The sequence below is a fragment of the Salvelinus namaycush genome, chromosome 1 (genome assembly GCF_016432855.1).
Source record: "Salvelinus namaycush isolate Seneca chromosome 1, SaNama_1.0, whole genome shotgun sequence".
NCBI classification, from domain to species: Eukaryota; Metazoa; Chordata; class Actinopteri; order Salmoniformes; family Salmonidae; genus Salvelinus; species Salvelinus namaycush.
Genome location: NC_052307.1, coordinates 65,852,265 through 65,878,617, shown reverse-complemented (window position 1 = coordinate 65,878,617; position 26,353 = coordinate 65,852,265). Strand labels below are relative to the sequence as shown.

At 43.7% G+C, this 26,353-nt stretch overlaps 1 protein-coding gene across 1 annotated transcript; it reads left to right on the top strand.

Moving 5' to 3' along the window:
* The first annotated feature begins 12,300 nt into the window (after positions 1-12,300).
* Positions 12,301-13,717, top strand: LOC120052635 (fibulin-7-like). Its single transcript, XM_038999674.1, has 4 exons — positions 12,301-12,304; positions 12,418-12,555; positions 12,983-13,118; positions 13,239-13,717. Exons 1-4 carry the CDS (start codon positions 12,301-12,303, stop codon positions 13,600-13,602), a joined length of 642 nt encoding a protein of 213 aa, XP_038855602.1. The 3' UTR covers positions 13,603-13,717.
* The last annotated feature ends 12,636 nt before the right edge of the window (positions 13,718-26,353 follow it).

Sequence of the window (26,353 nt, the reverse complement as noted above, 5' to 3'; positions counted from 1 at the left end):
AAGAAATAGCTCAGTCCGCCTTCATGCAATAGTGGGCAACACTGTGAGAGAGACCAAATAATCAGAGGTTTTCCTATGCCATCTCTATACGGCTAATCTCTGCAAACACAAAGTACAACTATAGAATGAGATAAGTTTCAATAATCAGGGATGCTCACACACCATGACGAGAAATCTCACCCATCTTTTCAGGAATCCTTTGTTACGTAGTGGTCTACTACAGCAGTAGATCCCCACAAAGTCAGCAAGACAATATAATCACCACAGTGAAACTATGAAACGTCTGCTGAACAGAAGAGTTCTGATACCCAATCATTCTCCATCATCACATCAAAACCCAACTTTTCCAACTACACCCCCGCCGCACGACACACAAACATATCAAATGTCTTGACCATTAGTAGGAAATAATATGCGCAAATGTAATCAAAAATGACATTTCACAATAAATCCCTCCAAACTTATTCTCAAGACTCTGTGATTTAATTTGAGGGTTCATACTGTATGTGTGTGTTCCCCACAGAAACTGAAGGACAGGGGGTGTGTATTGGGGAACCAGTTTCAACAGAACCTCAACTAACTGTGCTGTTCTGCTTCTCATTACAGAAGGATCTCACAGGATTGAGAGCCATCTCGTGTTTCTGTATTAAATTCTCAAAGATATAAAAGAACAGACATTGTGGAGTGAGACCCCCATGCAGTGAGGCACCAATCAGTCACGAACCACTCACTGGTCATGGGCTATTGATTCTACATGCAGCTCTCTTCCCATTATCCTCCCATAGTGACATCACCTACTAGGATTAGGGAAGGTACTGTAGTAGCGCCGAGTCACCTCAGTGAGTAGGACAGAGATTCAGACATGGGAGGGATGCTTATATCACATCCTGGGCATAGTGAAGGGCTTTCAGTAGGATGGGGTACTGTACATGGGTGAGTAGGTGGGTGGGTGGTAGTGGGAAAGTTACTGTTGTGTGACTGTTGTCTTCAGTGCTGTCCTGGGGGATTTGAGACCATCATGTCAATGAGTCGTGAAAGAGACAGATTTTACCCAAGAGGACGGGTGCGGAGGTCCCTGTGATGAGTGATGCAGAACCACAAGCCCTGGAATAGAATAGAATGCAGAAGGGATAAATGTGTATCATAATGGACAGTGGGAGAGAACTATAGCTGAGCAAGCAGAGAAGCAAGGAGCAGTAAAGTAGAGGCCAGTAAATGCAGTACAGTTCAGTGCAGTCACAGTGGGTCTATACTACGTGGGTGGGTGGTTGAATCAGCTACAGGTGGAATCAGATCTAACTCACTGACAGGTCTGTGATGAAACAGGACTCCTGATGCTTCAGCAGTTGGTGATTTACTATCTGGAGCTGATTATGGCATGAGAATGTTTTTATGGTATGAGAACGTTCACCAGGCTGGGGGTACGACAGAACAACTAACCTCAGTTATACTTCCATGGTAGTGGTGGTGTTAGGTGTGTTCTGCTGGGGAGATGAGAACAGAACCGTTGTATTAGATGATGGCAAGGTGATGGACACTTACTCCCTGCAGAGGGCACACCTTCCCCACTTTCTATGCTCATTCAACAGTACACTTTTACTCTCAGGATGTCTGCCATTCAAGATAACAAAAAAACACATTGGAACACAGACTCATTGTCCATTAGGCTACTGTAATTACCTGGTAATAAGCACAAGGCTGAGTTAATTCAACAAAATGTGTGTGCTGTTCAAGTAGGTTATATGTATTCCTGTGTTACATAGTTATTTCCCTAATGAAAGATGGGTCTACATTTCCTCGTAAATCATGAGAAGATGCAATCTGTATGAGTTGTGTCTCACATTACCCTGCTTGTCACCTTCCCACAGTGCCCACTGCCCAGTGGAGCTTGCCTCAGTCCATCCAAGCTTCCTGATAAATTTGTTTTTCTCTTCAGTTTACAAATTCCACATCTGAGAGGCTTTCATGAGGGAGGAAATTTGCCATGTGCCTTCCAAAAAAAGGAAAAGAGTTTGAAAAAAATACACATGCCTACGCAATGGTTATTTTGTAAAATGTGGTCAACAGGTCTTCTAGTCCCATAACCTGATTGGTTCTCGACGAGTAAACCCTACATTCCATAAAGTTTCGCTTTGGCAACTTGTCTGACATGTGAATGAATTAATAGCATTTCTCACAAATACCACTGAGGTGCTTATAAGCACATTTTACACACTGGAAATTCACTGTACCCAGAAGATACCCAACCCAGCGCACTTCGGGACTGAGTGTAAACGCAGTACAGGATTAACTGAAAATGATTTGGACGCACGCTGTCATTGTGTTCCTGTGTCTTTGTCCAATCCATGCTGCGTTTGGGCAGGTGAGTGTTTCCTGAGCTTGTCAGTGTCATGAGGGCACCCTGGGCACTATTAAGAGACAAGATATGGTGTTTCTTGGATATATTTTGCACAGCTGGTTGGTCCAATCAAAAATGTAGCTGATTTAAAAGCACATATTACACTACATATCACAGAGTAAAACGTAAAATCTAAGTAAATTACTGAATTTGATATGATCATGGATTACCATTATAATCTCTATGAGTGTGTTACGATTTAATGTAGGCTATTGTGGTTTCTGACGTGTTTAGGTAGTCCATTAATGTAATAAACTCAGAAAACATTTCCAGACCAATTAACTATCACATATAGCCTCAGGTCACAGTTAAAATTCTTGCCATTATCTGTAATGACCTGAAAAGACAGTGGGTAAATATCACACAGATTTACAACTGAGAAAATAGACCTGAGAGAAAGGTTGTCTGAATGCCCTTTTCGTGGACAGGCTTTAGTTCAACATCTAACACTGAGGGATGCAGCATTGATGTCTGGGTGTTGTTGAAGGTCAAAACGAATCAAGCTGAAGTGTCAATCTCTTGTCAAAGTCAGGAGCCTGCAAGTCCAGCTATAAGATCATTATCCATGCATCATGACATGGACAGACACCCATTGATAGAACTGGTGTTTGGTCCACCTCAATTCCCAGGCAAGCTGCACAAACAATTACTAAGGCCCCTTGCATGCATGTACAGACACCGAGAGGCCCATCACTATGAATAGACCCAACACCTCTGATGTGTTTCAGCACAAAACCGCTAAACCTCTCTACCTTGTCCAAGGACAAGGGTCTATATTACAGCAGGCTGGTGTGTGTGTGTGTGTGTGTGTGTGTGTGTGTGTGTGTGTGTGTGTGTGTGTGTGTGTGTGTGTGTGTGTGTGTGTGTGTGTGTGTGTGTGTGTGTGTGTGTGTGTGTGTGTGTGTGTGTGTGTGTGTGTGTGTGTGTGTGTGTGTGTGTGTGTGTGTGTGTGTGTGCTATGCTGTACTCTTTCTGTTGTTCAGTTAGAAATTCATGTGGAATGTCAAATTTGGACTCAATTTAGTTTTTGTCCACATTTAGTTAAGATCATGACGTACTGTGTGGTAAGGAGCTGTGTGTATGAGGAGTCTGTTCAGGTCTCATTAGTGATCTTTGGCTTGTTCTTGTCATGGCACAACTCACACTGCAGAACTGAAGCCATGCAGTGATTACATAATTGAACAATGTCAGCCAGAGTATTATTAGCTACAGGACACTTTTCCTTTTATGCAAAACCTTTCTGCATCACAGAATTCACTTAGAACAATCTAGAATTCTTGGATTAGATCACCATGCTACTTTGGCCTTCATCATTGCACTGCACACCTCTCGATTCAAAGAGCAGCTCAGAACTTACTGAAGGAGGCTATAGGTATGTTACCTAGGCACACCAAGATAATGTCACAGACACAGACACAATTTGTAAGTCGCTCTGGATAAGAGCGTCTGCTAAATGACTTAAATGTAAATGTAAATGTAAATGCAAATGCATGAAATGTTTTGCAGCGGAGGCAGAAAGAGGACATTATCGCTGGGGCACACAAACAGCAGCCTCTCTCTCCCTCCCTCCCTCCCTCCCTCCCTCCCTCCCTCCCTCCCTCCCTCCCTCCCTCCCTCCCTCTGTCCTGACTGATGTCGCTCCAGCAGCCCAGCTCCCTGCTCCAGTTTCAATCAGCCAGGTGTTTTCACAGGATGACCAAATATTTACTTTTCTTACATAACTTCTGCCAGATGAAAACACTAATTGGCTTTCTGAAAACATTCATGAGAGGACAGAGAGGAGGAGGGAGAGAGTTGAAAGAGGGAGTGAGAGTTTAGGAAAAATATACTACTAACACTCCCTGATTTTCTCAGCCAATGGGAGGAGAGGCTGTGCCTCATACACAGGTGATGTTTACCCTCTGGGTGTTTATTCCACACCATCTGACCCCAAACAGCCTCCCTACCCTTTATCAAAACCTACAGTACACCCACCCCTGCATCAAACGATGAACGCTATGAGCAAGCAACAATTTTTTATGCCTCCAAGGAGATCATTCCACTGACTGTCAGAACTTCCAGAGACTTATGGGCTAAAGAGATAGAACAGCAGAGATAGGCTGGGATATGAGAGAAGACAGACTGGGAGGGGATTTAGTGTGATGGGAATCTGTTGTGAGAATGAGTCCAGATAGGATTGGAGCCACTCTTTCTCTCATGGAGTGTGTCTTCAGTGTTTCACAGCAACCCCCTTAGACCATACAGGAGGCCTACAGGACTTCTCTCTGGCACCATCAAGTAACCCCACCAGGGGCATAAGCACACAACCTCCAGAACATAAAACTACTACCACTAGAGAACAACTCACTTTGCACAAAGGCAACAGCCTACCAACACTACAGCCACCTCTGACTTCAAGTTCCCCAGCTGGTGGTAGGGGTTGTTGAGATGCCCATGAGTGCCCAGAACTCTTGGTTCACGTGTAGGGCAGACAACCAGGGGGATGATGTCGCCGCTCAATTCATTCATTCACCACATCGACTAGGCTGCCTACTGTGTACAGTGAGATTAAAAACATGACCCTCTGAGTGCTGAGGTAGTGTTGAAGCAGGTACATCTACTCTGATGTCTCTCCTCTGGTCTCCCTAGAAACCCAGACCAGTGACCATATGCCTTTTTAGTAACTTTTAGGTACTGTACACTACATTCTTTACCTTTCAGTGCTATCTTAGGAAAACCCCTCAAATACTTTCTAAATGCAGTAACAAATCACTTCATGTGGCTCACCAGCTGCTAGTTTATCATTCATAACTCAAGCCAATGTACAGTAGCTGCTGTACTTCTGTCCTGTTATTCCAACATTAACTTGTTGGTGAGGTCATTTCTCTGTTCTGTCCAGTGATTAGGTAGCGAGGACATTTGCCAAGCTTTTGCAGTGAATGTGTTTTGTATAACTGAGTGATGCCAAATTCTAGGAAGCTAATGTAAGAGTTAGTTCTGCCTCCATCTTCTGACCAAGTCACCTGTGTCTCACGGTCCCTGACTTGAGTTTAAATTAGGCAGCCGTCTATCAACTGTAACTGCATTTCATTAGGCAATGAATGTGCTCTGTGTAGCCTCTGTCAGCATAGGAAAATAAACGTGCATGTTCCTTATGTTCCTCAACCCACGTTTGTAACGTGCCCCTTCACTAAAAACCAATTAAGATCTTCCTGTATTACGGCTTTTAAAAATACAGTAACTCTGCAAATGAATTGCCTTTTTGGGGATGACTCTCTTGTCAAGTTATCCCTGTACAACACTTTTTAACTGTTCGACTGCCACTGGCTTCCCCTGTTTCTGTTGGACAAAAAACTTTTCACCTGCTTACCATGCCCTGTCCCTGTAGGACTGTCCCAGCAGGCAGGACATGCAGAGCTCCCTAAAGCAGGTCCAGAAGCTGCTGTCGACCCACGAGGCTGCATATCTTCAGAGCCTCCGCACCCTGAGGAAGAAACTCAACTTGCTACAAAACACAGCCACCAAACAGACTGGCAAAGCAAACAATGGTAAGTCTGCACACAGCCCAAACATCAGTTGAAGAAGCAACATGTAGCCTATCATTTTAGCCATAGGCTTAAATTCGATTTCTTCACGTTTTTTTAAAGTACACTGAAATGCCTAAAATGGCTTTCAGTAGGCCTGCTGCTTTTTATTTTAGAATCCAAAAAACACCAGTTGCAAGAATGTGAAGAAGTTTTGTATTACTAATGTTTTTGCTATTGTTGTCAACCTCATGAACGAGAACCAATCGTGATTCAGTAAGTTGTGTAGGCCTACACACAGCCCCAGCCGGACCGACTAGTCCTGGTAAAAATGCTAATTAGCTGTAAAAATGCTAATAGCAGTGTCATGCTGCGTTCTAAAAATGTTTACTCTGGTGGATTATTATTCCTTTGCTACTACTGGTATGTCATTTCACATTTGGTGGTTAGCGGTAGGTAGAAATGTTAAATTGAGCTCCTATGGAGCTACGGCTGGAGAGTTAAGTCTTGGCTTATGTCCCCCTACCAACCACCCCCCACCACTTTACAGATACCTGTCTAAAGCTGGACACGCCTGCCAACAGCAGGAAGTTGGGAAAGGCGCAGACCCCTGGTCACGAGGTTCACTTCCTGTGTGATGTGGGTTATGAGTTGGTGGGAGCAGAGAGCAGGATGTGTCAGGAGAGCCTCACCTGGAGCGGCCAGCAGCCCACCTGCCGCAGTGAGTGACCCTACCATCTGCTACAGATCACCCTACCCCTAATCCAAACCTTAACCATTAGGGAGACACACATCTGACGTGAAATCACTATCTTTTGTCAACTACCATCTACTTCTTCTCTTTCTCTGGCGTCTCTTCCCCCCCACCCTTTTCTCTTCTCCATTCCTCTTCTCTGTTCTGTCACTCATCTCTTTATCTGTTCTACCATCTCTCTCAAGTCCTTGTCAGCATCCTCTTTGTGTCCCCCTCTCTTTTCTGTATCTCTCTTTCCCCCATTTTAAACTTCATGCATATTACTAACATTTATCTAGATAAGATGGCTTGCATCCATATGCGTTTCATTATCAAATTTCCTTTTTATGTATTTTCATGGCCATCCAGAATGGGTTATTGAATCCAGTGACTGTGACACATAGTGATAGCAGCCCTCTGTCTTGACAGCTCGCTAACATTTAGATAATGCTTCAAAGACGTTCTGTGAGACTAAAAGTCAGGCCCTCCCTTTCGCTCCGGTTATGTCGAGTACTCACACGCATGCACATTCACGCTCACAAGTGTGTGCACGCACACACACACACACAGAGAGAAGGAGCTTTTCTCTTTTGGTTCATGCATCAGAGCTATAAGGTTCCACCTGTGCTTGTCAGTGAGTTAGCTAGCCAACATTTACATCAGGGCTAATATTACTTCATTCTCCTCTCTTGACTAATCCCTTACTCCTCCTGTCTTTCCTCAGACATAAATGAGTGTGCCTTGTCTCCCTGTCTGAACGGGGGGACGTGTGTGAACGAGGTGAACCAGTTCTCCTGCACGTGTACCAAAGGCTGGGCCGGAGCCACCTGCCAGAGCCCTGTGCCAACATGTAGGTAGAGATGCTTAAGCAATAAGGCCCAAAGGAGTGTGGTATATTGGCCAATATACCATGGCTAAGGGCTGTCCTTATGCACGACGTGAAGTGCCTGGACTCAGCCCTTAGCCGTGGTATATTGGCCATATACAACAAAACCCTTGAGGTGCCTTATTGCTATTATAAACTGGAACCAGGACTTACAGTCCTATATATCTCTATGCTATGGCTAACTAGTAACAACAACACACAAGGGCCAGACACCGAGGGAGACCCATGTCCACTCCCTCTCGCTGGTTCTGGCTGGCTGGGCTATCATACACACTAAGGGCTCCAGGCAGAGCCAGCGAATCAATATGGCCCAGTTAGGTTTTGTTTTTCTCTGTTTTGTTTCTCTCTGTCTGTTTGTTTTCATTTCTCCCCCCTGTGTACAGTACACTGCTGTAAGTGAGAACCACTCACAGACTAATGGGGATTTAGATGGACTTTGACCATGACTAACACTGCTTGCACTGTGTGGGAGCCTTCTATAAGTCTATCATCCCACTCACACACAGCCCACTGATAGAGGTCTGCATGGTGCAATGGATGTGAACACTGAGGTCAGGAAATGTTGGGAAACTACAGTGTTGCATGAATGTTTAATATTTAAAAGTTTAATGTAGCCTAACTTAAGTTGCAAGTCAGTCGAGACCATCCGCCCGTCTGGTCTCCAGACAACATTTTGAGTGTCTCATCTCCGTGTCCAATACATTTGTGCTCAGTCTTGACTCAGTCTTGGATAGTGACAACTGGTAATTTCTTCTGGAGACCAGCCGAGACCAGCGCAGTAAAAAACTCTTAATTATCAGCTTCCATTCAGTCAGCACATAAGACCGCTTTGCCAGGCCAAATATATACACTCCTTTGTTGAAACATTAATACCTGCAGTCTTTATATCTAGTATAGACATGTTTGCGCAGTGGCGAACCTATTGGACCTAGGCCTTCAGTGTGTGACAGGTTCGTGATGCTGAAAGGACAGCAACCGTCATACCAGCGGACTCATTTAGGACTGCACTTTTTTTTTTAAACAAAGGGCCACTGGCGTAGTGGAGGCTATATGCAGGTATACACCATAAACCCACTTTGTTATGGGCATTGTGTATACTCACTTCTTAATCCCCAGTGATGCATATCAAAGTAGTGTAGTGGAGATATATGACTTATCAATTACGTATAACAATAAAGAAACCATGCTTAAAGTAGCCTACACAATCGCAAAGTACGTGACATACAGCTCTGGAAAAAATTGAGATCACTGCAAAATTATCAGTTTCTCTGGTTTTACTATTTATAGGTATGTGTTTGGGTAAAATTATCTTTTTTTTAATTTTTTATATAAACTACTGTCAACATTTCTCCCAAATTCCAAATAAAAATATTCTAATTTAGAGCATTTATTTGCAGAAAATGACAACTGGTCAAAATAACAAAAAAGATGCAGTGTTGTCAGACCTGGAGTAATGCAAAGAAAATAAGTTCATATTCATTTTTAAACAACACAATACTAATGTTTTAACTTAGACAGAGTTCAGAAATCAATATTTGGTGGAATAACCCTGATTTTCAATCACCCAAACACATACCTATAAATAGTAAAACCAGAGAAACTGATAATTTTGCAGTGGTCTCTTAATTTCTTCCAGAGCTGTATATTCACATGCGCCGCACACACAGCCTAGTTTCAACGGAATGTCATCTGCAGGCAGCAAGAGCGCACAGCTCTCAACTTTTTTTTTGGCATAGAGCAGCTCACAGAAAAATGACATTGGTAGCCTGTAGGGTAGGTTGGAAATACTTTTCAATGTATGATATCTACCAGTAAATGCTAACTATGGCAACAATGGGTATGCAAACAAGGTATTGACAAGGGTTTGATCCAAAGTCAGTAGGCTATTGTGATGAGCGATTCAGTCATCATACCTTGTTTGCATCAGTGGCGTAGGCATTGGTGGGCCTGGGTGGACACAGGCCTACCCACTGGGGAGCCAGGCCCACTCAATCAGATTGAGCAAAAACAGAAAAAGAATACATGATTATGACAAAAATATATATTATTTATATTGTCAGACCTCCAAAAGGGTCTCCTGATGTGCTTTAAACATTGTTGTGGACTTAGAACGTCATATTTTTGTTGTTTTTCTATTTAAAAAAAGGTGTGATTTAGAGAATGCAAATCTAAAAAACATAGAAGAACATAAGATTTTTCCTTCGCTTGGCAGGCCATTTGAGATTTATTTTGCAAAATGTGAGTATACCTACTTCTCCAGGCACAACTACACCACGGCATAGGGCCGATGGAAAGACAGCAGTCACACACAGCATGATGTTAAAGAATAAGCAGTCCAATCACTCTGACATAGTAAGCCAGTGGGTTCCAATCATAAGAATACTAAAACACAACCATTAGGCTAAGCATTTCTTAATCGAAATGTACAACTATTAATTTCCATTGCAAAAAATATTTAACATTTAGCACACAAAGTAACCGGTGACCTAAAGTTTAAATGCAACAATGTTTCACACATAAGTTATTTTCAGAGAGATGGCTAACAACAGCAAGGGAGCTGAAATAAAATAAACAGTTCCACTCAAAAGATGAGGATAAATTTGGACTTATTCAAGAAGTTATTCTTGAAAAGGGAGAAGCTAACAAATTAGTAACATCCTCTTCTATAACACCTGCTGCAGCCGCTACAAACTAGCCTACAACAAAAGATAGCTAGCTACACCATAGGAAAACTACTGCTTGCTATTGCGCAGTGACCTGTCAGCCTTTCAGAAAGCAGATGTTTCCATATTTTTTTTGTAAAAAACAGTCCACCCATTACAAGTCAAAATGTGATTGGTTGATTCCACTGTCACTCCAAAATATTGCCCTGATTCAGTTGAATGGCAGATGCCTTCTATGTATCTATTTTTTATTTCACCTTTATTTAACCAGGTAGGCTAGTTGAGAACAAGTTCTCATTTACAACTGCGACCTGGCCAAGATAAAGCAAAGCAGTTCGACACATACAACAACACAGAGTTACACATGGAATAAACAAACATACAGTCAATAATACAGTGGAAAAAATTATATATACATTGTGTGCAAATGAGGTAAGATAAGGGAGGTAAGGCAATAAATAGGCCATGGTGGCGAAGTAATTACAATATAGCAATTAAACACTGGAGTGATAGATGTGCAGAAGATGAATGTGCAAGTAGAGATACTGGGGTGCAAAGGAGCAAGATAAATACAGTATGGGGATGGGCTATTTACAGATGGGCTATGTACAGGTGCAGTGATCTGTGAGCTGCTCTGACAGCTGGTGCTTAAAGTTAGTGAGGGAGATATGAGTCTCCAGCTTCAGTGATTTTTGCAGTTTGTTCCAGTCATTGGCAGCAGAGAACTGGAAGGAAAGGCGGCCAAAGGAGGAATTGGCTTTGGGGGTGACCAATGAAATATACCTGCTGGAGCGCGTGCTATGGGTGGGTGCTGCTATGGTGACCAGTGAGCTGAGATAAGGCGGTGCTTTACCTAGCAAAGACTTGTAGATGACCTGGAGCCAGTGGGTTTGGCAACGAGTATGAAGCGAGGGCCAGCCAACGAGAGCGTACAGGTTGCAGTGGTGGGTAGTATATGGGGCTTTGGTGACAAAACGGATGGCACTGTGATAGACTGCATCCAATTTGTTGAGTAGAGTGTTGGAGGCTATCTAGCTTCTGATGGCCTAGCCAATGGCTGACTTAGCTAGCTAGATTTATCTCCCCAAAGACCAGCAAAGAAAAATCGTGATTGGATCTTTTTTTCTCTCCAGTGTTAACCGTTTCCTTTCCAACAAAAACTGAAGTGATTAAATAAGAACTTAATTGAAAATAATAATATAATTAATTATAGTTATTTTATAAATCCTTAGCCCTTCTCTGAAGGTGTAGAAGGCCCTCATTATTCCACACTGTGTTTGGGTTATTCACAAATTGTAGAGTGGCTCTATTATCCCTCAGCCTGCCTTTTTTTCATCATTCTGAATGTATAAAGAATCCATATGTTCTTCTGAAATATAAACACAGAAATACTGGACATTTTGAACTGCTATTATGGTGGCAATTTGACATAATTACAATCATGGTCTTGAATTGGACTCCCATTTTTCTGGTCTTGGTCTTGACTCGGTCTCGTACCCATTGTCCCCCTCTGGTCTCGGTCTTGACTCAGACGAGATTTGCTCCGGTCTTGGTCATGAATCGGTCTCGCTTTAGGTGGTCTCAAACACAACACTGTTCCAAACACTGTGGTTACCCTGGGAACAAATAGTTAATTTGTAACTCTTTGTTCACATGGTAACCATAGTGTTTTATAAAGAAATAAGCTGCACTGTACTGATTTGAAGATGGAGATGTTTAGATGGCCATGCCCTCAGACTGCAATCAGAAACCTCCATATCAATGAGAATCATCCTTAGTATCACTCTTCTCCTCATTCCTCTCTTTCTTTTTCTCCATCTTTCTTTTTTCTCCAGTCTTTGTCACCATGACGAACACCTCGTCTGCCACCTCCTCTGCGGCTGCTGCCATCTCTCCCCCGGCTGTGACTGTTGGTCCGTTTGTCCGTCCGTCTCGCTGTACGCAGGTCCAGGGCACCACCCACTGCACCTGTGACCCCGGATACACCATCTCTGGGCGTGACAGCACCACTTGCACAGGTACACCACAATCAGCTACCATTGCTATGGTAACATAAAAAGACACACAGTCTGACCACATAATGTTATATACTGTAACTGACATCAATGGCAATTGATATGTGTGTGTGTGTGTGTGTGTGTGTGTGTGTGTGTGTGTGTGTGTGTGTGTGTGTGTGTGTGTGTGTGTGTGTGTGTGTGTGTGTGTGTGTGTGTGTGTGTGTGTGTGTGTTTCAGACATTGATGAGTGTGAGTTGTTCCACATGGGTCAGGCTGGCCGGCTGTGTTTACATGCCTGTGTTAACACCCCTGGAGGCTACCGCTGTACCTGTCCCGCTGGATACAATGTCACCCGCGACGGACGCAACTGCAAAGGTGAAAGGAGACCACCCACACACACACACACTGTACCAAAGTCTCAAATGCTGAACAAACACGCACGCACGCACACACACACACCATCAAATCCTCTGGCTCAAAACATGCCAGTTATGCCAGATGAATACTAAACATTTGAATAGTCTACCACAAAGAGAAAGAAGATAACTTGGCTGAAGGATAATGAATGTTTCCTATTATTTCCTATCCGTTGTATCTGTAATTCCATGCAATTCTGTTATCCACTGGCTGAATAATTAAACAAACCATACATCTGGTCTGAATAAATGTTTGTTTTTGTAGGCAATTACAATAAATCAGTTATTTCTCTGTCTCGCTCTCTCTATTTTCTCTCTGTCTTTTTTTATCTGTCCCTCCCTCACTTTTACACACATTATTCTCCCTCTCTCTCCCCGGCCTGTAGACATAGATGAGTGTTCCACCAGACTGAATAACTGCACCCGGGAGCAGATGTGTATAAACACCTACGGAGGGTTCCAGTGTGTACGTGTGGACTGCCCCCGCATACGAAACGCCACCTACAGCAAAACCTCACCCCTGTGAATACCTTCTCTTATAGTTAATCAAGAATATATTTGATAACATGTAACTCTTTATCACTCTCTTGCAATAATACACCTCTCAATGCCTATATAATTTTATTTTTCCCTGTTCCCCAGGCGTTGTGAGCGTAACCCCTGCTCTGTGGACAACAAGGTGTGCTCTCAGGCCCCTAACTCCATCTCCCACCACTACCTGTCTGTTGTATCCAACCTGTCAGCACCACGCACCATGTTCCGTGTGTCGGCCCTCCGCCTCATGGGCGACACGTTGCGTTTCTCCCTGCTGGGCCGCGGGCAGGCCAGACGCCACTTTACAGTGCAGCGGTCGGACCGCCAGACAGGCCAGCTGGTGCTGGGGAGCCCGGTGCAAGGACCTGCTACACTGGAGGCAGAGGTGGAGATGACCGAGCTGGAGAAAGGGGTCCAGCTGGGCCGGTACATCACCAAGATCACCATGTTCATCTCCCAGTACGAGTTCTAGATCACCATGTTCATCTCCCAGTACGAGTTCTAGATCACCATGTTCATCTCCCAGTACGAGTTCTAGATCACCATGTTCATCTCCCAGTACGAGTTCTAGATCACCATGTTCATCTCCCAGTACGAGTTCTAGATCACCATGTTCATCTCCCAGTACGAGTTCTAGATCACCATGTTCATCTCCCAGTACGAGTTCTAGATCACCATGTTCATCTCCCAGTACGAGTTCTAGATCACCATGTTCATCTCCCAGTACGAGTTCTAGATCACCATGTTCATCTCCCAGTACGAGTTCTAGATCACCATGTTCATCTCCCAGTACGAGTTCTAGATCACCATGTTCATCTCCCAGTACGAGTTCTAGATCACCATGTTCATCTCCCAGTACGAGTTCTAGATCACCATGTTCATCTCCCAGTACGAGTTCTAGATCACCATGTTCATCTCCCAGTACGAGTTCTAGATCACCATGTTCATCTCCCAGTACGAGTTCTAGATCACCATGTTCATCTCCCAGTACGAGTTCTAGATCACCATGTTCATCTCCCAGTACGAGTTCTAGATCACCATGTTCATCTCCCAGTACGAGTTCTAGATCACCATGTTCATCTCCCAGTACGAGTTCTAGATCACCATGTTCATCTCCCAGTACGAGTTCTAGATCACCATGTTCATCTCCCAGTACGAGTTCTAGATCACCATGTTCATCTCCCAGTACGAGTTCTAGATCACCATGTTCATCTCCCAGTACGAGTTCTAGATCACCATGTTCATCTCCCAGTACGAGTTCTAGATCACCATGTTCATCTCCCAGTACGAGTTCTAGATCACCATGTTCATCTCCCAGTACGAGTTCTAGATCACCATGTTCATCTCCCAGTACGAGTTCTAGATCACCATGTTCATCTCCCAGTACGAGTTCTAGATCACCATGTTCATCTCCCAGTACGAGTTCTAGAGAGGGAGAGAGGAAGGTAGGGATGTAGAGGGAGGAATGAAGAGAGGGAGGAGGGAGTACTGTGGTAAGAGTTTTGGAGTGGGGCAGTGGCTAGGGCTGGGGGGCTGGGAGAGGTGAGGCACTAAGTCCTAAGGAACAAAGAAGGACTAAAATGGGAGGAAGTTTAGTCGAGACATACAGGTATGGCAGGAACGGATGCATTTGGTAGAGTTGTATCAATTATAATGACAGAAAGGGAATGGTTCAGGTAAGGTTTAGGGGGGTGAGAAATTAGGGATGGGGACACGGGGTCAGAGACATGAAAATTAGAAAATGGCCACTTGTGGTGAATATTGAATGTTTCCTCACTGAAGCTGAGAGAGTGAGAGAGAGCTGGGCATGTAAATACAAGCAGAAGTCCTTAACTGGTTTTATTGTTTTACATCCAACATAAGACAAAGTAACAATCAATATCTGTAAGATGAGAAGACATGAAGCTACACATTGACAATCCTATATTTCCTGGTCTTGTGTTAAACTTGTTTTGATATATTTATTTTGAAGGTGTTGTAAACCCCTGTTTGTGATCTGCTTTTTATTTATCTGAGAAAGCACTATTAAACATGTAATCAAAACAATACTGTATGATTTCTAGGGTTTAATTATTTACTTTTCATATACACTTATGTCTCTGCACAGGACTGTATAAGGGGCTTGCCTTGAACTGTGACCTGTAGATGATCTGTCCGTCATAGAGGCTGAAACAGGAGTATGATGTACAGTACGAGTAGTGCAGGTCTGGGGAAGACATCAGGCATGGCAGTACAGAGCTACACTGTCCAGCAGACAGACAGCCAAAGTCACTCTGCTCAAAGAGCTCCTAGATCCTTACAGTATATGCATGAGCTAAACCAGCAAACACAGTGTATATTGTTACTTAATGAGATATGACAAATTGAAATGCTCTTTTCCACCTTTTTAGCACTGGGTGTTTGGGTGCTTAGGTGTGTGTGTGTGTGTGTGTGTGTGTGTGTGTGTGTGTGTGTGTGTGTGTGTGTGTGTGTGTGTGTGTGTGTGTGTGTGTGTGTGTGTGTGTGTGTGTGTGTGTGTGTGTGTGAGGAGATGTACTGTAGATTTGGCTGGTGTTGTTGTGGCGTGGGTTGTAGAGGATGCTGATGAAATGTTTCACCCCTGTGTCAGGCTGCCCACAAACCTTCCCCACTCTCTGCACTCTATCATCTGGACGGACGTGAAAACCCTGGTTAACACCACACCACACATAGGGCCAATGCCACGGACACACACAAACAAGATCCATGTGAGTAGTGGTGTGAGAACGCATACACACAAATTCTTACACAATAAATTACCAGTAGTGTATAAGATATCCCACATCACAGCTCCCTCAACATAGAGCACCCTGCAACGACCACAGCACAGTGAGTGTACTTTATATAGGCACTGATGTAAGTGTAGAGTGTGAGGGGTTAACCAGTCCAATGCAGCCACGCAGAGCTAGGCAGTGTGTATCAAGGCACAAGGCGAGACCCAGATGCAGACACAGGAGGCAGATTGTTGGAGTCTTATAATGTGTTTAATCCAAAAGGGGGTAGGCAAGAGAATGGTCGTATATAGGGAAAAGGTCAAAACCAGTTCGGAGTCCAATAGGTACCGAAGGGCACGCAGATTCAAGGTCAGGACAGGCAGGATGATCAGGCAGGTGGGAAGTAGTCCAGAGTCAGGCAGTGGTCAAAACCGGGAAGACAAGCAAAAAGAGAATAGAAAAGGAGTACCGTGAAAAACACACTGGTTGACTTGACTAAACATACAAGACAAACTGGCACAGAGAGACAGGAAACACAAGGATAAATACACTGGGGGAAATAAGCGACACCTGGAGGGGGTGGAGACAATCACAGGGACAGGTTAAACAGATCAGGGCGTGACAGTGTGCCTCAGACAAACAGGCACTAACACACTGAACCCAGCCCCACCTCGGAGTCACCATGTTGGGCTGAGAGAGACGAGGAGGGACTCCCCTGACCTGGCTGAGACCCACTAGGGGACCACAGGGGGGATGAGGATCCCAAAATGAGATTGCACACAGAGGGACAGGGGGAAATGATAAAGAGAGATAGAGGAAGAGAGAATGATGGCTGAATAGAGTGGTATCAATAGCAGGCAATTCACAGCGGTCAGTCAGTCATCGGCTAAGGGCTGCTGTGAATTAAGAGACTCTATTTCTGCTCTGAAAGAGACCCCTCACTGTTCTTCACTCTGTCTGTATCTCTCTCCCTTTCTGTCTTGATGAAAGGAAGGGACAGAAAGAGAAAGGAAGTAAGGAGATGTATAGTTGAATGGCAGCCTGTCCCAATGTTGTCTGTCCCCGGGGGAGGAACAAAGCTGATGTGGTGATTAGTCCGTCCCTATATCCTCTCTGACCCCCTCCACACCTCTCCTCTCCTCACCCCCTCCTAACCCTCCTGTCTCTGCCCACCCAGGACTACCTGTATCTCACACACACCCTCCTCCTGTCCTGAATACAAACCCTACACCTTGACCCCACTCCTCTCCTCTTTTCAATCTGTCTCAGACCCCACACATACACATTAAAGGTCCAATGCAACTGTTTTTTTTATATCAATATCAAATATTTTCTGGGTAACACATAAGTACCTTACTGTAATAGATTTCCATTAAAATGGGCAAAAATTCTAAACTATTTCTCAAGCAAGAATTTAATTGGTCTATTAACCAATTTACTGCACGGTGATGTCACCATGGAAAGCCAAAACTCCCACCCATACAAACCTGCTAATTTTAAGGTCCTGTGTGGAAGATTGTATTTTAATTCAGCAACTATCAGGAGATAACACTGATACATTTGTTCACACTTTTACAGTGTTAGTTTCATCAGCTGCACTGGGCCTTTAAAACACAAGCATATACAAACATGCATGAGCACCCAGGCGCACACACACACACACACACACACTCACACACACCCTGGGTCTGAGTTGAAAACAGAGTTGGAAACAGTAGCGAGCGTTCCAGTACTCTTTATCCATTAGTAACCTTAGACCACCATTCCATTCCAACAACATCAAAGAGATCCAAGCTCTCTTCCTCTGTATCCCCCTACACACACACACACACACACACACACACACACACACACACACACACACACACACACACACACACACACACACACACACACACACACACACACACACACACACACACACACACACACACAGTACAGTCAATAGGGTGCTCTGATGATTTCATCTATCACGGCCTGTCTGTGGGTGCCCATGTGTCAGGTCTAGAGTGGCTCTGCTTCCCTCCATCTCTCTTTGCCTATCCCTCTCTCTCTCCTCTCTCTTTCCCTACATCTTCCATCTTTCTCTCTCTCCCTCTCTGTCTGATGTGGTGGATGAGTCACCCTCTGAGCAGATAAACCTCTGAGTGCCAGCGGTGCCAACTCTCTGAAATCAATATCCTCATTCCAGTCCGGCCTCCCCACACAATAAGAGCTTATACTCCTATAAGCCTTTACCTAGTCCTCTTTGAAGCCCCTCTCAGTCAGACATCATGATTGTATGTGAAAGGGGACACTCCGTCCCTGTCGTAGGTTTAAGGGAAGGAAGGAGAGTTGGGGCCCAGACCCTTGTCTGTTGACTGGGCCCAGGCAAACTGAGACATGGCCTAGATCTAGAGCCAGAGTTTGGCTGGCAGAGGTCCAACCTGGGTGGGCGCACTGGGCAGGTGAGGGGGGTTGGTATGCATGGCAGCAGTGCCCAGCTGTTACAATGGGAGGTCTGTGAGAAGTACGGCCAGGGCCAACAAAGCCCTGACTGTGCCCACGTCAGTCCCCCAGTCCTAGAGCCAGGAACAGGTAACATATGCAGCCAAGTACGGCAAACAGGATGTGGGGGTGTAAGGAAGGTGGGTGTGGAGTGGGGGAAGGGGAGGAACTGTTCCAGAAGATGTCTGATCTGACCTCTAACTGTCCTTTACTCCTCTCCCCGGGACACTCTCTCTCTCCTTCCTTGCTGGTGACTGTTATCAGCACCTCACAGCCCTTCCAAGCTGCTCACTCCACTCCCAATCCCCCACGACCGAAGCCTGAGTGTGTAGGAGCACCTTAGACCGGCTTCTCTCAAACTCTCCCTGAACTGTGTGACCTGGCCCTGATTGATGGTTGCTAAGGGGCACGTTGTTAGGGGCCAGGCACCTGGCAGCACTTCAGACTGTGCAGGCCACTATCTCCTCAATTCTCTGAGTGGACTTGTGGATTGGAGTGCAGAAAACCACATCCTTCGCACAACTATTCAAATCAAAATCAAACTTTATTTGTCACATGCGCCGAATACAACAAGTGTAGACCTTACCGTGAAATGCTTACTTACAAGCCCTTAACCAACAGTGCAGTTCAAGAAGAGTTAAGAAAATGTTTACCAAAAAAACAAAAGTAAAAAAGTATAAAAAGTAACACAATAACATAATGATAACGAGGGTATATATACAGGGGATACATGTAGGTAGGGGTGAAGTGACTATCAATAGATAAGAAACAGCGAGTAGCAGCAGTGTACAAAACAAATGGAGTGGGGGGGTCAATGTAATATTCTGGTGGCCATTTGATTAATTGTTCAGCAGTCTTATGGCTTGGGGGTAGAAGCTGTTAAGGAGCCTTTTGGTCCTAGACTTGGCGCTCCGGTACCGCTTCCCGTGCGGTAGCAGAGAAAACAGTCTATGACTTGGGTGACTGGAGTCTCTGACAATTTTATGGGCTTTCCTCTGACACCGCCTATTATATAGGTCAGGATGCTCTTGATGGTGCTTCTAGCCTCAAGCCATAAGACTCCTGAACATCTAATAAAATGGCTACCCAGACTATTTACATTTCTGTTTCTTTTACGCTGCTGCTACTCTCTGTTTATTATCTATGCATAGTCACTTTAATAACTCTACCTACATGTACATATTACCTCAATTACCTCGACTAACCGGTGCCCCCGCACATTGACTCTGTACCGCTACCCCCTGTATACAGCCTCGCTATTGTTATTTTACTGCTGCTCTTTAATTATTTGTTACTTTTATTTCTTTTTTTTCAGTATTTTTCTTTAAAAAGTATTGTTGGTTAAGGGCTTGTAAGTAAGCATTTCACTGTAAGGGCTACACTGGTTGTATTCGATGCATGCGAAAAATACAATTCGATTAGATTTGATTTGAAGATACGTTTACCAGTCAGTCACATGGACCTGCACTGCTCCCTAGTGTCAAGAACAAGGCACTTTACCAGCCTGAGGGGGTTTATGCATGGGTTTATGTGGAGGCATCATCTTAATGGAACAGCATACCTCTCACCAAACATGCCTCCCCTATAGATCCCCCCCCCCCCCCTGTTTAATTGATGTCAAATTATTAATTACCGGGTATGTAAGATTGGTCAATAATAGTGTTATACCACAAGGTGGCAGCACCAGTGAACATTGATTCACTATTATGGTGGCCTGAGCTGCTACTGCTTCTCCACAGCTCCTAAAATGAAGTTAAAACTGTTTCCCTTGCTGTGAATTCAATATCACTTTTAAAAGGACTCACATCTCACAATCATCTCATCAAATTAATCAATAAAGTACTCGTAACACTAAAGTCTCTCCTGTTATTGATCCTAAATGTTGATATCAGGTTAATCAATGGTTTCAGAGAGGTTGATGTTGTTTCCTGTGACTGCAGCATGAGAGACTCAGGTTGCTTTCCATCTATTAGCTGTTGTTCATCAGCAAATAGAGCTTGCAGTATGTTTCCTCTTCTAGTTTGTTATTCTTCCTCATCCCTCTCGTACTACCTCCATCACTTATTAGACAGTCAAGCTCACAAACAGGTGGTTGTTCGTATCTTTCTACCTTTACTGTGTGGGAGAGAGCATGTCTGTGTGATTACTGTGGCTCAGTGACAGAAATAACACAAGCTTTCCCAATTACAGCTCCAGAGTGAGGCCACCTGTTTCTTCCTCAACATCATGCTCAGGGAAATTGTACTTGCAGGTATGATGGCTTTAAATACCTTAACCCATTTGTTCCCACATTTTTCACAAACATGACACTATGCAAATATTTTGCAATTAGTAAGCCTAACATGTAATCCATATTGACTTTTTTATACATATTAAAAAGTATATTATATATACAGTATATATATATATATATATATATATATATATATATATATATATATATATATATATATATTGTCCTCTTGCTCAGTTGTGCACCGGGGCCTCCCACTCCTCATTCTATTCTGGTTAGCGCCAGTGTGCGCTGTTCTGTGAAGGGAGTAGTACAAGATCTTCAGTTTCTTGGCAATTTCTTGCATGGAATAGCCTTCATTTCTCAGAACAAGAATAGACTGACGAGTTTTAGAAGAAAGTCCTTTGTTTCTGGCCATTTTGAGCCTGTAATCGAACCCACAATGCTGATGCTCCAGATACTCAACTAGTCTAAAAAAGGCCAGTTTTATTGCTTCTTTAACCAGGACAACAGTTTTCAGCTGTGTTAACATAATTGCAAAAGGTTTTTCTAATGATCAATTAGCCTTTTAAAATGATAAACTTGGATTAGCTAACACAACATGCCATTGGAACACAGGAGTGATGGTTGCTGATAATGGGCCTTTGTACGCCTATGTAGATATTCCATAAAAAATCTGCCGTTTCCAGCTACAATAGTCATTTACAAAATTAACAATATCCATACTGTATTTCTGATCAATTTGATGTTATTTTAATGGACAGAAAATGTGCTTTTCTTTCAAAAACATTTCTAAGTGACCCCAATCTTTTGAACAGTAGTGTATTATATATATATAAATGTCACGTCCTGACCATAGTTTGCTGTGTATGTTTCTATGTTTTGTTTGGTCCGGGTGTGATCTGAGTGGGCATTCTATGTTGTTTGTCTAGTTTGTCTATTTCTATATGTTTGGCCTGATATGGTTCTCAATCAGAGGCAGGTGTTTGTCATTGTCTCTGATTGGGAGCCATATTTAGGTATCCTGTTTTGTATTGTGGGTTGTGGGTGATTGTTCCTGTTACTGTGTTCTTGTGTTTGTGTTGTCACTTTACGGGACTGTTTCGTCTTCGTTCGTTTATTCGTTATTTTGTTTGTTTCAAGTATTCACATTAAAATGGATACTCACCACGCTGCATCTTGGTCCGACATTTCTTATTCCTCGTCAGAGGAGGACGAAGAATTCCGTTACAATAAAAAATATAAAAAAATATCTAAAATATATATATATATATATATTTTTTTTTTGTATTCTCGATCTTGACCAATGGGAACATAAATCCTATGCCTATAATAAAATTAACAGACATTTACCCATATTCCTTAGCCCCAATATCTATATTCCTCAGCCCACTTACCCACACACCTAAACCTAATTATCCACACACCCCAGCCCATGTCCTAACCCTAACACCCACAAGCCAATATCCTAATGGTGATACAATAAAGTACCGATACACCCATTTCCTAGCCCTAAATGCCCTATTTGTTACTCATAGACCCCAGTTCCTTTGCCAATACACATCATCCCTGTTACTTTTTATCTCAGCACTGTTACCCACTTTCCTTAGGCCTCTATTCCCCAAGTCACTCATATAAACCAGGTCAATCCATGGGCATACTCATATAAACCAGGTCAATCCATGGGCATACTCATATAAACCAGGTCAATCCATGGGCATACTCATATAAACCAGGTCAATCCATGGGCCTACTCATATAAACCAGGTCAATCCATGGGCATACTCATATAAACCAGGTCAATCCATGGGCATACTCATATAAACCAGGTCAATCCATGGGCATACTCATATAAACCAGGTCAATCCATGGACATACTCATATAAACCAGGTCAATCCATGTGCATACTCATATAAACCAGGTCAATCCACGGGCATATATAGAACAGGTAAATTCATGGGCATACTCACATAAAACTGGTCTACCCCAGTGACCAAGCCTCAACATTCATACAAACCTGGTCTACACTCATACTTCAGCCCCAATATTCTTACAGACCAGGTGTACACCTGCATGTCTAACCCAGTACTGATTTAAAAAATAAATTAACAGGAATACTCCTTCATGTTAGCCCCAATTGTCAAAAAAATGGTGTACTTATGCATTTCAGCCCCAATACTCATACAAACCAGGTCTACACCTGTACTTCAGCTACAATATACAGTACATACCTACAATGTCTGCACCTGTGCTTGAACCCAATTAGTCAACTAAGCCAGGTCTAAATGTTTGCAAAATGGCACGAAAGTAATGTTGCAAAAATGTGGCAAAGCAATTCACATTTTCTCCTGAATACAGCATTGTGTTGGCTGCATCAACCGCAGGGCTCTCCAGAGGGTGGTGTGGTCTGCACAACGCATCACTGGGGACAAACTAACTGCCCTCCAGGACACCTACAGCACCTGATGTCACAGGAAGGCCAAAAAGATCATCAAGGACAACAACCACCCGAGCCACTGCCTGTTCACCCCGCTATCATCCAGAAGTTGAGGTCAGTACAGGTGCATCAAAGCTGAGACCGAGAGACTGAAAAACAACTTCTATCTCAAGGCCATCAGACTGTTAAATAGCCATCATTAACTCAGAGAGGCTGCTGCCTACATACACAGACTGAAATCATTGGCCACTTTAATAAATGGAACACTAGTCACTTTAATATTGTCACTTTAGGCTTCCCGAGTGGCGCAGTGGTATAAGGCTGTACCACCAGAGATTCTGGGTTCGATTCCAGGCTCTGTCTCAGCCGGCAGAGACCGGGAAACCCACGGGTGGCGCACAATTGGCCCAGCGTCATCCGGGTTAGGGGAGGGTTTGGCTGGCAGTGATGTCCCTGTCTCATCGCGCACTAGCGACTCCTGTGGCGAGCCGGGCGCAGTGCACTCTGACACAGTTGTCAGGTGTAAGGTGTTTCCTCCGACACATTGGTGCGGCTGGCTTCCGGGTAAAGTGGGCATTGTGTCAAGAAGCAGTGTGGCTTGGTTGGGTTGTGTTTCGGAGGACGCACGGTTCTCGACCTTCGCCTCTCCCAAGTCCATACGGGAGTTGCAGTGATGAGACAAGACTAACTACCAATTGGATACCATGAAATTTGGGAGAAAAGGGGGTATCAAAAAAATTAAATAATGTAACTTGAATAATGTTTATATATCTTGCATTACTCATCTCATATGTATATACTGTATTCTATACTATCTACTGCATCTTAGTCTATGCCGTTCTGACATTGCTCGTCCATATATTTATATTTTCTTAATTAAATTCCTTTACTTAGATTTAGATTTGTGTGTATTAGGTATTTGTTGTGGAATTGTTAGATATTACTTGTTAGATATTGCTGCACTGTCGGAATTAGAAGCACAAGCATTTCGCTACACTCACAATAACATCTGCTAAACACGTGTATGTGACCAATCAAATTGATTTGATTTGATCATGTTATGGGTATGCTTGAAAGGACTGGGGAGTGTTTCAGGATAAAAAAAAGAACAGCACAGGTAAAATCCTAGAGGAAAACCTGGTTCAGTCTGCTTTCCACTAAATCAAATCAAAGTTTATTTGTCACGTGCGCCGAATACAACAGGTGTAGACCTTACAGTGAAATGCTTACTTACAGGCTCTAACCAATGGTGCGAGAGAAAAAAGGTATGTGTGTGTGTGTGTGTGTGTGTGTGTGTGTGTGTGTGTGTGTGTGTGTGTGTAAGTAAAGAAATAAAACAACAGTAAAAAGACATTTGAAAAAAGAGTAGCAAGGCTATATACAGACGCCTGTATAGTCAGGCTTATTGAGGTAGTATGTACATGTGAGGTATAGTTAAAGTGACTGGTTGGTCGGGCCATTTAGGTAGTATGTACATGAATGTATAGTTAAAGTGACTATGCATATAAGATAAACAGAAAGTAGCAGCAGCGTAAAAGAGGGGTTGGGGGGGCACACAATGCAAATAGTCCGGGTAACCATTTGGTTAGATGTTCAGGAGTCTTATGGCTTGGGGATAAAAACTGTTGAGAAGCCTTTTTGTCCTAGACTTGGCACTCCGGTACCGCTTGCCATGCGGTAGTAGAGAGAACAGTCTATGACTGGGGTGGCTGGGGTCTTCGACAATTTCTAGGGCCTTCCTCTGACACCGCCTGGTGTAGAGGTCCTGGATGGCAGGCAGCTTTGCCCCAGTGATGTACTGGGCTGTACGCACTACCCTCTGAAGTGCCTTGCGGTCGGAGGCCGAGCAATTGCCTACCAGGCAGTGATGCAACCGGTCAGGATGCTCTCGATGTTGCAGCTGTAGAACCTTTTGAGGATCTCAGGACCCATGCTAAATCTTTTTAGTTTCCTGAGGGGGGAATAGGTTTTGTCGTGCCCTCTTCACGACTGTCTTGGTGTGTTTGGACCAATCTAGTTTGTTGTTGATGTGGACACCAAGGAATTTGAAGCTCTCAACCTGCTCCACTGCAGCCCCATCGATGAGAATGGGGACGTGCTCGGTGCTCCTTTCCTGTAGTCCACAATCATCTCCTTAGTCTTGGTTAAGTTGAGGGATAGGTTGTTATTCTGGCACCACCCGGCCAGGTCTCTGACCTCCTCCCTATAGGCTGTCTCGTCGTTGTCGGTGATCAGGCCTACCACTGTTGTGTCGTCAGCAAACTTAATGATGGTGTTGGAGTCGTGCCTGGCCATGCAGTCGTGGGTGAACAGGGAGTACAACACCAGACACTGGGAGATGAATTCAACTTTCAACCTGAGGAGAACGGTGAGAGGAACTTTAGGAGAACAGGCTCATTGTAATGGATGTGGTATCCATATGTTTGATGTGTTTGATACTGTTCCATCAATTCCATTCCAGACATTACAATGAGCCCATCCTCCTATAGCTCCTCCTACCAGCCCACTGCTTTCAACAGGACAATATCCCTAAACACAAGGCCAAATCTACACTGGAGTTGCTTACCAAGATGACAGTGACTGTTCTCGAGTGGCTAAATACAGTTTTCTCTGAAATCTGCTTGAAAATAAATGTCAAGACTTGAAAATGGTTGTCTAGCAATGATTGACAACCAATTTGACAGAGCTTGAAGAATTTTGGAAATAATAATGTGCAAATGTTGCACAATCCGGGTGTGGAAAGCTCTTAGAGACTTACCCAGAAAGACTCACAGCTGTATTTGCTGCCAAAGATGATTCTAACATGTATTGACTCAGGGGGTTGCATACTTATCTAATCAAGATATACTGTGTATACAAAAAAATAAGAACACCTGCTCTTTCCTTGACATAGACTGACCAGGTGAATCCAGGTGAAAGTTATGATCCCTTATTGACGTCACTTGTTAAATCCACTTCAAATCAGTGTAGATGAAGGGGAGGAGACAGGTTAAAGAAGGATTTCTTAGTGTTGAGACAATTGAGAATGTGTGCCATTCAGAGGGTGTATGGGCAAGACAAAAAATGTAAGTGCCTTTGAACGGGGTATGGTAGTAGGTGCCAGGCGCACAAGTTTGTGTCAAGAACTGCAACGATGCTGGGTTTTTCACACTCAACAGTTTCCCATGTGTATCAAGAATGGTCCACCACCCATAGGACATATCTCTCTCAATTCAATTTCAATTCAATTTAAGGGGCTTTATTGGCATGGGAAACATATGTTACATTGCCAAAGCAAGTGAAATAGATAAAAAACAAAAGTGAAATAAACAATAAAATGAACAGTAAACATTA

Coding starts and splice junctions, on each gene's coding strand:
- LOC120052635 (XM_038999674.1), top strand. Junction 12,556..12,982: donor CGACGGACGCAACTGCAAAG/GTGAAAGGAGAC, acceptor CCCGGCCTGTAG/ACATAGATGAGTGTTCCACC. Junction 13,119..13,238: donor TACAGCAAAACCTCACCCCT/GTGAATACCTTC, acceptor CCTGTTCCCCAG/GCGTTGTGAGCGTAACCCCT.